At 36.2% G+C, this 15,681-nt stretch overlaps 1 protein-coding gene across 1 annotated transcript in view; it reads right to left on the minus strand.

Annotated features, from left to right (window-relative positions):
* Positions 1-15,681, minus strand: part of DYNC2H1 (dynein cytoplasmic 2 heavy chain 1) — a 156,919-nt gene that overhangs the window by 45,440 nt on the left and 95,798 nt on the right. The window contains exons 80-82 of the mRNA XM_069014810.1: positions 15,525-15,600; positions 13,795-14,006; positions 11,954-12,058 (exon numbers count right to left, since the gene is read on the minus strand). Of these exons, the coding sequence (XP_068870911.1) occupies positions 11,954-12,058; positions 13,795-14,006; positions 15,525-15,600 (393 nt within the window). The remainder of the gene's footprint in view (positions 1-11,953; positions 12,059-13,794; positions 14,007-15,524; positions 15,601-15,681) is intronic.

The following is a 15,681-nucleotide window of genomic DNA, read 5'->3' on the forward strand; positions in this document are numbered from 1 at the left end:
AAGACTCTCGGCAGAGCAGGGGTTCAGGAAAGGAAGGAAGGAAGCCAGCACTGTGCTGTATATGGACAGCACAAGCCCAGTACTGACACAGACAGTACTCTAGCTGAACCTTCTCCTGAAGAATAAGTGAGTTTTACTTCATACAGGTCCACAGAATACACATTACCTGGAGACCATGATGCTAAAAGGCATTCCTGAAGAGGTGGGTTGACCTTGACTAATTACATATCCTGACAAAATTCAAGGAGACTGGAAAATGGCAGCCTGTTTTTAGAAGAGAACAAACTTCTCATATGCAGAGCACCACCAATACATTCTCATATACACAGCACCAATCCCCCAATGGGAATTAATAAGGTTATTTGAAGCATTACATTGAATCACTAAATTGGTAAAGAGATGTTTTCTAGCTCTTTTTGCTAGAGCACAGTACTGTGGCTTCTACTCCATTAATGGCACAGCACATTTCTTTCATGCATCACCACACGTGTATTCAAAATATTCCCCATATTTTAAAAATCCTTTTTAAGTACTCAGATCTCTCAGTTGCAGGGTAATAAATACAGATTGACATTACTCATCAATTTCTACTAGAGACTGTTAGTCATATGTTTGTGATGTGGGATGTAATAAATGTCAGTAATTAAACTCTCTGAACAATTGAAGGGTTATATAATTGCCAAATTATTTTAAGAAAATAAATTTATGTTCATCTATAGTAATAACATAAGAAGTTCAAGAATAATATAAATTGCTTGTCAGTAATTAAAATACTTTTCAATAATTAAACACATTACTTTATGTGGCATAATTAGAATTACGGAGGAGCAGTAAATATAAAATTCATTCTCTGAGTTCTGTTGAGCTAGATTGTGAAAGAGAAAATTGTGTCTGTTGACAAACACTCAAGAAGCTGCAGGTATCATTACAGCTGCACCTTGAAAAATAACCCCACACCACAGCCCACCTATTCTATACACAGTAGAAGTACTGCAGAGTCAGACGTATGACTGCAATATTGGGAGGACATACCCTAACTTTCCTTTATCTGACTTGGGTAGTAACAGCCGAGGAGATTTGGTGTACAAACTCAAGCATGATCCAGCAATTTAAGAGTTGCCAGTGTCCTCATACACCCTCCCCTACACCTTCTGTCTCTGTTGTTCTCAGAAACAAGGCAAAAAGCAGCACTGGAACCATATACCTGATCACAGTTCTAGTAAGACAGAGAGCAGTTTTAATCTAAGTAAAAGGATATGCAAGGAATATTAGGAAGAGGTACAGAATCAGCCAGTGACTTGCTGAAAATAAGAGCACATCAGAAACTAAGTAAAAAAAACCAAGAACCTAATGATAAAATGCTGTTTTACTGAAGTCAGTGAGATCACTGCAATTACATTTAATGAGGCAAAATTTGCTTCATGTTTCCTGACCCTGGTTCATACCTTGTCTACTTTACTAGACTGCTCTACACTGTTCTTCATTATTAGTTTAACATTAATTTTAACTAGAGAAATACTCCTCACATAATAAAAAATAGTTATAAAAAGGTAACTTTTTTCCTAAAAATTTCTCATTTTCAAGTACAGACAGAAGAGCAAGAGTATTTATTTAAAATAAATACTGTATTTAGCAGCTACACTAAGGCCCAATTACCTATTCCTTTTGACTTCTGATGGATTTCATTAAACAAATTATTGTTTCTCTTTAAGCAATCCCATCTATAAAAAGAACGCATTCAGTGTGAGATTTCTGTGCTAGTATTAATTCCTGTGGAGTATTCAGTTGGGCAACATGCTTTTTGCCTGATTTTTTAAACTTGACATTGTTCAGATACCATAATTTTCTTAAGTCATCCTGATGTAATGTTAAATATGTGAATATGAATGTTAATATTAAATAACACTATGTGAATATTAATTCTCTATGTCAAGTTTCTGCTAGAACAACCTCTCAAGTTTTCAAATGATTCAGCTGCCATTCATGATGAGTATGAAATGTCATGGTATGAATCACAGAATGACAGAGTGGTTGGGATTGGAAGGGGCCTCTAGAGATCATCTAGTCCAACCTCCTCACCAAAGTAGGTTCACCCAGAGCAGGCCACACAGCATCACCTCCAGACAGGTTTTCAATATCTCCAGAAGAGGAGGTATTCAACCACATCCTCTCTGGCAGCCTGTTCCAGTGTTCTGTCACCCACACATTTAGGAAGTTTTCCCTCATATTCAGATGGAATATCCTGTGATTCAGTTTGTGTCCACTGCCCCTTGTCCTGTCACTGGGCATCAGTGAAGAGAGTCTGGCCCCAGCTTCTTGACACCCGCCCTTAAGATATCTGTAAACATTAATAAAAATCCTCAGTCGTCCCTTCTCCAGGTGAAACAGATGCAACTGTCTCAGCCTTTCCTCATGTAAGAGAGATGCTCCAGTCCCCCAATTATCACAGCTCTCCCCTGAGCCCTCTGCAGCAGCTCCTTATCTTTCTTGAACTGGGGAATCCAGCACTGGACACAGCACTCCAGATGTGCCTCACCAGGGCTGAGTAGAGGGGCAGGATCACCTCTCTCGACCTGCTGGCAAAGCTCTTCCTAATGCACCCCAGGATCCCTCTGGCCTTCTTGGCTACAAGGACACTGCTGGCTCAGGGACAGCTTGTTGTCCACCAGGACCCCCAGGTCCTTCTCTGCAGAGCTGCTTTCCAGCAGGTCAGACCCCAGCCTGGTGCCTGGTGCTGGTGCCTGGGATTATTCCTCCCCAGGTGCAGAACTCTGCATTTGCCTTTGTTGAACTGCATTAGGTTTCCCTCTGCCCAACTTCCCGCCCTGTCCAGGTCTTGTTGAACGTCAGGACAGCCCTCTGGGGTATCAGTCACTCCTCCCACATGAAAATAAGTATGAATACAGGCACGGATCATTCCTAGGCATTTTTAAATACTCTCTATAACACTCTGCACTGTAGTTCTGAAAAAATCAAATTGTTATTTATAGCAGTGATCTGCAAGATGAGATTTTTACTGAGTATGAGAAAAAAAACATATAAGCTTTATACTGTGTCAAAGAAGTGCATCAACAATTTTTTCATGGAAATTATAGCTTACAAAATCTTAAATTAAGAGTTACCTTTTAGTCACAGAAGCCCTCTAAATACCATTATTTGCAACTGTGCATCTTTGTATTTGAAAATATATGTAAAAAAGCTGTATAATTGATGATGACTTCACTGCAGGAAATTTCTAAAGTGGTGATTAACAGACAACATTGCAAATGCAGGCAGAAATTATTATTTATATTTATATATATGTTGAGGATAGCCAAGAAGTAAACTGCAGAGTTAAGATTTTGGACTTAAGGAAATAAGACACTGGTTTAATACACATAAGGGAGAGGGAAAATATGATACAGTATAGTAAGGAGAGAGAAAATTCGAGGCAGTAGAGTGGTCAGCACATTAATTTTAGTTAATTAAAAAGGGGAATAAAAGAATATTTTTGAATGAGCTTCAGAACAAGTTCTCTCATTGTGCAAAATGCCAGGATTTTTGGCAAAATGACTGAATAAGCATGAAGTATCTCTGTGGATTGAAAGGCAAAAAAAAAAAAAAGCAACACATAAGAAATATCAAGGACAGAGAAAGAACTGCTTGGGAAATGCAAGATGAAATTAGAAAAGCCAAAGCCCAGCTGGACATAAGACCAGCAGGAAACAATTAAGACAGGTTTTAACACATATGAAGAAGTTCAAAGAAACATGGAGCATTGGCTGAATGTAAGAGAGTGTAAGTGAGGCATGGTACATAGAACCTGAAGTATTCTAAGGCCTCTGTGCATGGTGTAGGAAGCAAAGGAGCAGATAATAATGGGAGAGAAACAGTCCACACAAAGAACATGAACACACTCATACACTACCAGGGACTTCAGTCCAGCTGTTGGCCAGTCACCAGTGGTTTTCCTGAGGCTCAGTAGTGGGGCCAATTCTGTTTAGTATCTTTATCAATGATCTTGATGAGGAGATCAAGTGCACTCTCAGCATGCTGGCAGACAGTGGGCAAGTAAAAGGTCAGTCTCACAAGCAAACTCTCTTCCATTAATGGGAATGATAGCCTTGCCTAAGGATGCACAATGGTGGGAACCATTCACTTGCTTTAGCACTTGAATAAAATAAAACTGGTAACAAACCAATGAAATTTGAAATGTGTTGGTCTTTACTGCCCTGGAAAATAAAACATGCAAAAAAATATGTCCACTAACTAATAAAATTCCCGTTTTGTCTTTCAGACAAGCACTATAACTTGCATACTTTAAGATGCTTTAAATTTCATTTCCTCCGCCTGAACTTTTCAATTTTAAATTGAATACTTAGATATGAAATGCAAGTGTGACAACTATACTTACACTGTTACAATATTCAATGCAGAAATGGCAAACACAACTATTTTCCAATTCCTGATATAATAAAAATCTAATTTTTCAAATAGTGCAGTTTTCAGTAGAAAATAAACCTTCCTGTATTCTGCATAGTTACAACCTCCTAGTTACAGCTGTTTTCTTTAATCTCCTAAATGCTCATTAAAATGTTCATTATACAAGTATTAGAAATGCTGCTGACATTATTACAAAGTTTGATCCAAAGTTCAATGGAAAGAAATAGGTAATTCCAAAAGGTGATTCACTCCTTTATTTTAGATGCCTATCTAAGACTGGCACAAATTATTCCCTGCAACTGCTTGTCTTTCCTTAATAACAAAAAAAAAATGGATGACTAGGTAAGAAGAGGTGGATAATATTCATATGATTGAAGCTAGTTGAGAGGTATTACACTGGGTTTCTTTTTTTAGTTTCAGTTGGGCTTTGAATTGGGCTTATCATATTTTTCTATCACAGTACCTAAACATTTAAAAGAAAAATAAACTCATAAGAAATTATTCCAATATCAGTCAGGGGAATTTCAAGTGGCTTGAATCAATAAATACATCAGAAGTCTTTTCTAGTAGGATTTAAACCAAATATTCTCTAAGAGTTGAACTAAAAATCTGACGGAACCTCTCTGTGTATTTCAAAGATAAACTCTAATTCCAAGGTATCTGTTTTTAAAATACCATTGACTTGTGGGAAATGTTAGAATGACATCTAAGTAAAATATTTGGTATAAAAACAGGAGGTATTTTAAGAAATATTAAAACACTAACTGAAGATAAAATCAGTAAAGGAAACAGGATTTCACACATCTACATAATTCACTCCATGGCAGGTATGAATACGATATTTTGGAGTTGGACTGTAATACATGGGGAGCCCAGATAACCATAAGATTAGGCACCTTACTCTGAGAAAAATCAAGCTTTGTTAGATGACTATCACTCTTAGAAAATATTTTTTCTGCTATATTAGTTTAGCTGCCAACGTGTATTGACTATCCAAAAAACTATGCCTGTACTGGTAAATAAAAGGGGAAGTTTGTGACTTCCAGCAAGAATGAAAAGGCTCCTTCTCCACCTGCAGATGTGCAATTGCAGAATGAGTAGAAACAGGTGAGGAGGGAAAAGTTCTATCAGCATGTGGGCTACTGGGGCCCAACACACGGATCAGAACCAGTGCCTTCAAGAGAAAGTGGTAGGTGACCAATGATGTGGGGGCCCAGGGGGTGCTCTCAGCAGTTCTGCTTGTGCAGGGAATGGGACAGAACAGGGGACTGTTAACTTGGCTGCACAGTGTGTGTCACCTCTGTGACAAACTGTGACAAATATCTGCCAGCAGGACCGGCTCTAGCAAGCAGAGCTTTAAACCAGGCTTATGAGGCAGTGATGACCACAATCCAAAGAAAAGGTGCTGGGCAGACAGTCAGGTAAAAGCACCTACAGTATAACCTGATGGGAAAGGTATTCCTGAAAACAGGTCAAATAGCAAGTCAGTCCTCTTGGCAATAATACAAAGCAGCACATTAAAGTTACAGGAATTGTTTGACTCCTTATGGTGCTTTCATGAATACCAGGTGGAATCCACAAAGAAATTAGTTAGATGGGGCAGAAAAGCAGAATCAATTATTATCAAAAGAGCTGAGATAAATATCTATGGTTAAAAGAAAAAGGAGCATCTCAAACCACTTATCTGCAACTGCTTTCAGTTAATAAAAATAACAGTGTTGCTAACTAGGAGAAGTGAGAGTCATTCCCGTCACTCACTCTGAGACAAAACACGCAAAGACAAGCATGCAGCTTGAGAGAGATGTATCTGGGAAAATATTACCTTACATCCTCTGCCCTGTCACAGAAAATGCTAGATGGATTTGGATTCTATTTGAGTCTATAAAAATTAGTATGTAAAAGGTTCTTAAAGCAAGTAACTTGGTTGCAAAATCTGAACCACCCAAACTGCAGAATATCACTGGCCTGGTTGAAAAGCAAATAAAATTACAAAGGATAAAATATAGGAGGATAAATACTTTCATCAAGTTCAGTTGAAGTGAACAGTTAATATGTAGGTTATAAGTATTCAGAGGTCAAAATTTTTAATTTGTATATAAATTCTACAATTACATAATTTTATAGTGTTTCTTTGAAAATTTGGTAAGAAGCTACAGTCTGCGGACTCTTCAGCAAATTATTTTGTTTTGTAAAATAAAGTATTATGTTACATTTCTGATGTCCTTAAGCTTTTGAAGATGTATTGGGTTGACCCTGGCTGGCCACCAGGTGCCCTCTAAAGCTGTTCTATCACTCCACTTCCAAGCTGGACAGGGAAAAGAAAATGTAAAGAAAGGTTCATGGGTCGAGCTAAGGACAGGGAGAGATCACTCACCAGTCAGCATCACAAGCAAAACAGGCTTGAATTGCAGAAACTGATTTAATTTATTGCTAATCAAATCAGAGTAGGATAATGAGAAATAAATCTTCAAATGCCTTTTTGTCATATCTCATTTCTTCCTGGGATCAACTTAATTCCTCAATTCTCTACCCTATCCAACCCAAATAGTGCAGAGCGACAGAGAATGGGGGCTGTGGTCAGTTCATCACACATTGTCTCTTTCTCTTCACTCTCTTTCCCTGCTCCAGCATTGGGGTCCCACTCACTTAAGACATTACTCCATGAACTTTAAAAAGCAAGTTTCAATTATGCATGCACAATCAACCTTAGGAGGTCCTAAAAAGTTACTGCAAATCCACAGACTTGCCTTCCACTTGTGCCATCACTGGGATGGCGGACACAAAAGAATCAAGATGCTGTCCTAGTACAGAGAGACTAACTATCCTTTATCTTTGCATGATAATGTGAGAGACTGTACTCATTCATTTACGAAAATATCAAAAACTACCTATTCTTCAACCTTACTGAGACTTAACCTGTCTCCCATGATACTCCCTTTGAAGCATTAAAATGTGTAAAAGCATGCCGAATTCCTGAGGCAAGATATTTTTAGAATTATTAAACATAGTATTGTATACAGAAGTTAGCAATGAGCAAATCACGTGCTAGCCATATTCATTATCATTGGCAGTCATATTTGAAGTCTTGCACAACTTGCCAGTTACTGATTGGCTTTCTTCTCAAAGTAATTTACTGTATTATTGAAGAATGTTTAGATTACCCATTCGACTGATCATATATAGCTACTACTAACAGGCTGTAGTCATTTGCATTTGGCAAGGTTTGTTGGGATCACTCAACACAGGCAGCTTTATGTGCTACACTCTCTGGAGTGCCTGCAATGACTATGTCTGCTGTGCAGAGAAGGGAGACAAAACAATAATGCCTCTACATTTTCATTTCATCTTCCTAGGGGGGTTACTGGCATAAGTCATATTAGTTGCAGGTATGGTAAATCCTGCACAGAAAAGGGTAGTCCTTATTGCTTTTTAAAGGTGTAAAAATACAGGCAAGCCTGTCTGTTTCAATCTGTAAAAATTCCATTTATCACATATGATACATTTTATTTTGATGATGACACATGTATAGTTCTATCAAAATTATAATGAAGGATGAAATTTGTTCATAAGAATTCATAAAAGCACAAAACTAAGAATAAGAGATGAGTACACTGGCACCAAAAGCCCACTTTGCAAGAAGATTACTGGAGAAATATCTAAATTACAGACTCTTCTCATTGCACAGGAAGCCTAAAGCCAACCTCCACATATTCTGACTGCTACAATCATTAGTTTAACACACTGGGAGACTGGACCACCTGAATACAGGCCAATATGCAGGCAAAATACAGTGTTTATCAGCTCAGGAGAAAGAAGCATGACTGTAACTAAGTGGTGAGGACTCTTGTTGAGTATGAGGAAACTGGAGTTGCAGATGTACAGAAAATCTCTACTGGTGTAAAACAGGTAGGATGAGGTATACTGACTCCTGCAGCTGCACTGTAAGCGGAGGTTTTTTTTATTTTAATGCACTGTTGTGCAAAGAGAAACATAGCAAGAGATGTGAGATTATTCATGACCATATTCAACACAGGAGATGTGTCAAAGGCTTGTTAAAACATCAGGTGAGGCAGAACCAAAGAGACACAGTGAACTAGAAATCCAGCCTCTAAAAATTTACTTATCCTTACCTATGTAGAGCAACTAAGCACAAAATTCAGAAGAAAAATCTAATTCATATTTCTAAAAATATCATGTGTTTTGAAGTACAATGTTTTCTTAAAAAAAAATGGCTTTTCCCAGTATGGATTCAATATTAATATTCTCTGAATTACACCAGAGAACACTGGAAGACATAATTTCTAAAATTTCAATTAGTAATTGCCAATGTAAAAATAATACTGGTAGCAATATTCAGCTTTTAAATTAGGAAAGCTGTGAATACAGTCATCACTTGTAAAATTTCTGAAAAAAGTCCCCTTCTTTTTATGGCTGTTTTAGGTTTACCCAAACACAGGCAATGCGTAGATGACAAAAGAGATATCTGCATGACTGCAAAATGCCGCACTGTGCTGCAGCCTATTTCTTCTACAGTACAGTGTGTTGCTGCAGCAACACAAACTATCACTCCTAGGCATGAAAAATTAATCATATTCATAGAAAGTCTACAGAATCAGTGAAGTAGTGGATGTGTTATTGCATTTCGCCTTTCTGGTCTTGGAGACATGGTGGCTGTGCTGGCAGCAACTGATTTCTGACTACCCTTGTTCATCCACCTTTGCTTTGCTTTAGCTTGGTAATGGATTTCTGAGAAACACTCCTGTAGGAAAACAATCATTCAATTTCCAGCTGTGAACCATGGGATCACCTATGGATCTAAAACAGCTGCCAAACTGTCAGAAATGGAAAAGGAGTAGGATTCACAGGGAGGGAGAAGCACAGTTTAAGGAAAATCTCATGTTTCAGTTACTTAAACTGCCTAAGACTTAAAGAATATCGCAAAATACTATTGGAAGGATGAGAAAATATCTCCTATGACAAAAAAATCATCTCACAGAATTTTAACTACAGCAATCTCACATATTCAAGACTATAATCCATAGTTTATAGCTTAGAATCAATGCTATGGCAGACCAGTTCAGCAGAGTGAGTTTACATGCAAATGCACTCATTATCTATTTCCCTTCACACAGAAACTCTGAGTATATTCTGATTCTCAAATATTAGGATTTTTAACAACTGCAGCTTTTAACAGGTTGTGCAAGCACAGATGAAATAAAAAAATAAGCAGCAGTCTACAGTGAATCTGAGAGAAACAAAAGCATCTAAAATGGTTGTTTATGTAAATGATTTTAAGACAAAACCAAAGACAGCTACATTGAATCTCGGAGCATGTATTAGCTTTGTAAGAGACAAGTTCTTGAGTTCATCCTATTATCTCATGCACCTTCATCCCACTGATTTGTCTTTACATATCTTTATATTTTCATTTTCTAAAGAAGCCACAAATAGTTTGACAATACAGCTATGGATTGAAGTGAATAGATGTATTTTAAAAATTTACAGTACCATATTTGATAGGTAACAATGCAATATGCAAATGCTTTTTTTTTTTTTCAGCGGATCAGAGGTCTTCTATCAATAGAAAATTTCTGCTTGGAGCCCTTTTTAAGTGACTGTAAGCAAACAATTAGATACTTTTTTAAAAAACTGTAATTCTTAGTCTTGAAATTATTGGAAATTCCAGTTATAGGGAACTTCCAACAGATTTTGCCAAGAAAGTTGGACCAGATGATCACTGAAGTTTCTTCCAACCTATGATTCTATGATTTAATTTTTTCCCTCTATAACTTGTCCATACATAAAACAGTACACTAAGGCTGTGCAGAAAATTAAAGAGAGCCTTGATATATATGACCAAGTCACTTTACAGCTCTGATGCAAGATTCTCGAATCCATCAACTTCCACGTTATCTGACACAACTAATTTACCAGTCAAATAAACTATGTTAGTAAGTATTTAAAAGATTTGTACTGTTTAACTGCACTTATACAGTAATTGTGTGCTCTCATCCAGACTTTATTGAAAAGCAATGAAAGAAAAATATAGAACAAAGAACTTAAGCTTTGCTTCGAAGTCCTGAACTTGCTCCATATTTGACCTAAAAGGTATTAGAATGACCAGCAGACCCAAATAAACAAAAGGTGAACTTTCACCTGCCTATGAGTATTACTGAATTTCAACTCAGGCTGAGGTACAGCCACTTCTTAGTCAAACCACTCCCTTGATTCTAGGCTCTAGGAGCTCAATTCAGTTGTTACACATAGTGCCATGAAAATGTTACAGATAGACAAATATGACATAGGACTCCCAGACCCATACCCTACTGGATCAGGGTGCTCAAGAAATGGGAATCAGTTGCTTAAACACTGGCTTCTAGTGCCATTTTGCCCTGAATTCCAGTTGCTGGCCCAGCAGAACATGTGTATTCACTTGGGTCCTGCATTATATTTGACACTTCCTAGTAGATGTCTTAAATGCACCAGGACATCTCCAGATTTATACAAGATACCAATTTTTAAGCAACTGAATTGACACCTAAGAGAAGTGACACAATAGTAGCAATGAAAAGCTTTGAAAAAAGAACCAAACATATTGGTGATGAAGACATATGGAATTCAAATCACTCCATCTTTTCCCTTCACAGACTGACAAAAAAGAAGTAATGAGGAAAAAAAGAGACACTCAGAATTTCTGGGCTCCCCCAAAGGTGAGAAGGAAAGCTGCCCCAGCTGGGTCCTTAGCAGTACTCAGGATAATGAGTGACCCATGTCACTCACACAAGCTGCAATTTCTACACACAACTCTTAAAACAAAGAGGTAAAAAATGTCTAATCATTGCCTGTTATTCCAGCACTAAGATCAATGCACTCTCACACACTAAATACATATTCAAATCTGGACTAGACTGCAATTAAATTATAGTGGAGAACTCTTGACTATTATATAGCCATCTGCCATATCTTACAGTTAAATCAATAAAGGAAATATATCAAATCAGTGAATTTTTAAATTAAGACCTACAGCACCCTCGAACTTCCTTTTCATTACGATGGAAATGTCATTATGACATGCCTAAGTAATTATATGCTATTCTTCAGTGAGAATAACATTTTTTTAAAAAAAACACATTTCTAATTGGAATAATGGAATTTTTTGACTAACTGGAAGAATTCTGGAATTTGTGGAAGAATTCTTCAGAATTTCTCTTTCAGCAAAAGCAAAAAATCTTACATCTTACCCATATTCTACGTGTAAAACTGTCATACCACTCTTCATTGTAAACTGAATTATACTATTGGAAACCTTCTCAACAAGTATTTGTTTATTTAAGTTCTAAATGAATGCTCTTGTAACTAAAGATTAAATGCTATTATATAAAAATATTCTACAGATAAAAGTCAACATATTAAAAAATACAACCATTTACTCTTTCTTATGGAAACTGCATTTATGAACAGGTGGTTGGGTTCTTCAGCTTATAATGGCCCCAGAAAAGATTCAGAAGTCAATGAAAAATGCTAAAGTTACCTGGGAACTGATCATACGCTGTGATGAACGAGCAATATTAGCTGGGAGGCCAAAAAAGTCAGGTTTATCATCTTCTGGAAGGCTTTCAATAACATTACGATAATCCTGCATAAGAAGAAAAAAATAGACATAGCAGAGGGAACTTTTTATTCTGCTCATGAAAATTAACAGCATATGCTGAAAAGAATTTCATTAAGTGCAGAGCACAACACAAAGCCTAAAATAAGTATATAAGATATGGAATATTATGGTAATCTTATTTATAGACTTCTTCATTTTATTTATCAGAAACTATCTTCTTTCATATAACTCTAAAAGAGCATAAAGCAATTCTGGTTACAGTAATGCTATCAAAGGAAAACAAAAATATGCCGAGACTGTCCCTGAAAAGTAGGTACAATACTTCTTTTGAAAACTTAAAGGCAAGAGTAATGACAAAATAAAAAATCAAAAGAATACTTTGGAATTCTAAAACAAGTATAATACATATTAATAAAATTAAGAGCACTCACTTCTATTTAAATCTAGGAAGATATTATCACTCAAAGAAAGTGAAACAGTTTAGGTAAAAATGGGTTTGCATAATCATTGGAGATGTGGAACAGCATCAATAGCAGTTGCAGTGTAATAGTCACTGGTGATGCTCTCTTGCACAAAACAGAAGGAGGCCTTGCAGACTAAGGTAGGCTGATGGTGTTAGACATCTCTTTTATTGTGATTTAAAGGCAAAAATATTTACTGTCTGAAAGTCTGGCTGCACCCTGTTGTGTATGTGTCACGTACATTTTGCCTTTGCTAGCAGCAGCATGTGCTGGATATGCACAACTCACTTTAATGTGAAATCTCATTTCAGAGACAACAACAGCAGCAGAACTCTACACCAAACACTGAGGGAACACTAACTGAAGACACAAAACTATAAATTCTTACATAAATAATCATACAAGATAGCAAGAGATATTAAATGCTGCGCAGGCTAGAAAAAAAGGTTCATCTACTTGAACATATTATCTGCAAGAACAGAGACCAGCCTGGTTTGTTTATTCCTTCTCTCTTTATGATGCTAACTCAGAACATCTATAGCAAATAAAAAATAACTTTCATATTAAAGTCATAAAAAGCCCCCAAATCAAACCAAGCCTAAACAGTCAGAATCCAGGTAAAGAATGCCAAATTACAGCTATTTACTTTAACTGAGATAATACTATTTACATCATTTCATATTAGAGGTCTACTATGGAGTCTTCCATTAAAATGCAAGTGAATCTTAATCACAGTAAAACCAATAATTACATTGTGAAAGGACAGGGAGAGATCAGTTGTTTAGACTGGTGGAATTCCCTCTCATTTACACTTCTACTGAAGGAGAATCAGAATCTATATTTATCACCAAATAAAATGTCATACACCCTCCATGGCCTGTCAGCAGATTGTCAGAATGTTGATATATTTTGGAAACAGGGAAGTATATTTAGATTTTCCTATTTCATTCAGAAGTTGCAGGAATATTTAGCAGTCTTTAAAAAACTACTGTTACATTAATATACTAATTATATAAAACAATATAACTAAAAATATAATTATATCCTTGGCATAAATTAACCCAATTTCTTTTACTGATTTCTTCATAGGTAGGCTGCTCTGCATCACAGTCCAATCAGATATAATAAAAAAAAAGAGTGAATGAACTGACAAGAATTAATGCTCCACAAAAAAGAGCTAATTTCCTGAAGAAACAGAGGTATCCTTTGAATTGCAACTTTTGTTTTCTTTGTGGAAATATTTCAAAAACAGTTCTTGAAAATAAATTATTTATTAGGTGGTAGAAGATGTATACCTACCAAAATACTGCAGGAATTTGGTAAAGAGATGGAACATGGGAAACTACTCATCTTCTTGCCTCTGGCATTTAAACTGCCAATGATTCGTGAATTGAAAAGCTGCTCCAAGTAGGACCGAAGAACCCTCATATCGAAGGAATTATCTACACGGCCTCCATAAATTGCATTTTCAAACAAGCCATGAACAAATTCCCACTGAAAATCTTTGGAACCTATGAATTAATTCATTAACATTAGTTTTGTATCACGGGACAGCACTGCATTATAAGCATTTCTTCTTGTCACTGCAGTTCTTCAGGGAAGTAAAAAGAAATTAATACATCAAATAATTAATTTTTAATTGTTCTTCTATATGACCAAATAGCAAAAGCTGCAGAAACTTGGAAAGAGTTTGTAAATATATGTCACTGATAAAATGAACACTTACTGTGTTGTAAATGAATTATTAGAAATTTTAATTTAGCCTTGAAGTGCTTTTTGAACCAGCTGGTTTTATTATTTATTTATTTGACATTATTTATCTATTAGAAATTATTTTTATTTATTTATTATAAATTATGTTATTAAAACTTTAATTTTGTGCTCCTTTGTCATAAATAGTATTTTATACACTATTTTCTACCATGGTACCATCTGATCTCATAAAATAAACTGACTGATTGTAGTGTAGAAACCAAAAGCAGATCATGCTCCAAATAGGTAAGACTGGTGGAAATGTCATCCTTTCAAACACAAAGAGGTCCAGGATAGATACTCTGCAAATCATTTAAGTCACACAACACAGCACATAAATTTAAGCATGTTACTAATAGTTTCCTGATGTTCCATTAGATTACTCTGACCTAGCTGTACCCCACAAGTTCAAAATGTCTTATTTTCCTTCCATTCTATCACAGTTGCCCAAAATAACTACATGAGACAATGAACTACTTATACCCTATAGCTTTCATGTGCAGGTAAAAGCTTGGTCAGAAAGGTACTCCTTAAAGTCCCTTGAAAGAGGGAAGTGGCAATTACTTTAAGAGGGGGTTTACTGGTGGTGACTGTTGTTTCCTAATGCTTCAATCATTCCTTTGTAAGAAAGGATATTTTCACAGTAATAATTAATGATTATCATTGACAGTTAATGATTCAATCTCTTTACATCACTGTGTGGTTCAAGTCTGCACAATAAGGTTTAACTTCAGAAGTATTAATCATCCAAAAATCCCATTTGAGTCAACGATTGTAACTTATCTCTATGTATCAGTTCCTAACTTTACTTTGAAATTGTACAAAATGCAAAGAGTTGAAGAGAATTACCCTCAACATACTAAATAATATTAGAAATTCCTATGCTGGTTAACAGAATAATGAAGTGGGGTCTGTCTGATACTGAGTTTCAATATGAAGAATTCTTTCAAATTCAATTCATATTCAATTCATTTATTCAATATTTAGGGGAACTCACACTGGGAAGGAATGGAGACACAAGATTCATCTTACAGGCTGCCTGCATATCCTACTTGGTCATCTGGATTCAAGAAGCTGAGCAGAATACTCCTTGGGCACCAAGAATTATTGGTTTACCCAACCACCCAAATATGAATTTATGATTCACCCTTTTTTCTAGTTTTGCTTACTGGTGATGAGCTCTACAGCATCTCCTCTTTTATATGAGTGTTGTAGAAAGATAAAGCTCCTACATGCAACATCCCTACTAATGGGACTTTCCTTAAGAAGTGACTTACCCTCAAAGAGTCTATCAATAATGTCAAAACCAGCACGGAGATCAGACAAAGAAAATTCGTAAAACTTGGTCCAACCCTACCATGAAAAGAAATCCAAAGAATTTAATTAGTCACACAGTGATGGCCATGAAGTAAAATACAAGCATCATGTGGTTAC

This window comes from Aphelocoma coerulescens, chromosome 1 (assembly GCF_041296385.1).
Source record: "Aphelocoma coerulescens isolate FSJ_1873_10779 chromosome 1, UR_Acoe_1.0, whole genome shotgun sequence".
Classification (NCBI taxonomy): Eukaryota; Metazoa; Chordata; class Aves; order Passeriformes; family Corvidae; genus Aphelocoma; species Aphelocoma coerulescens.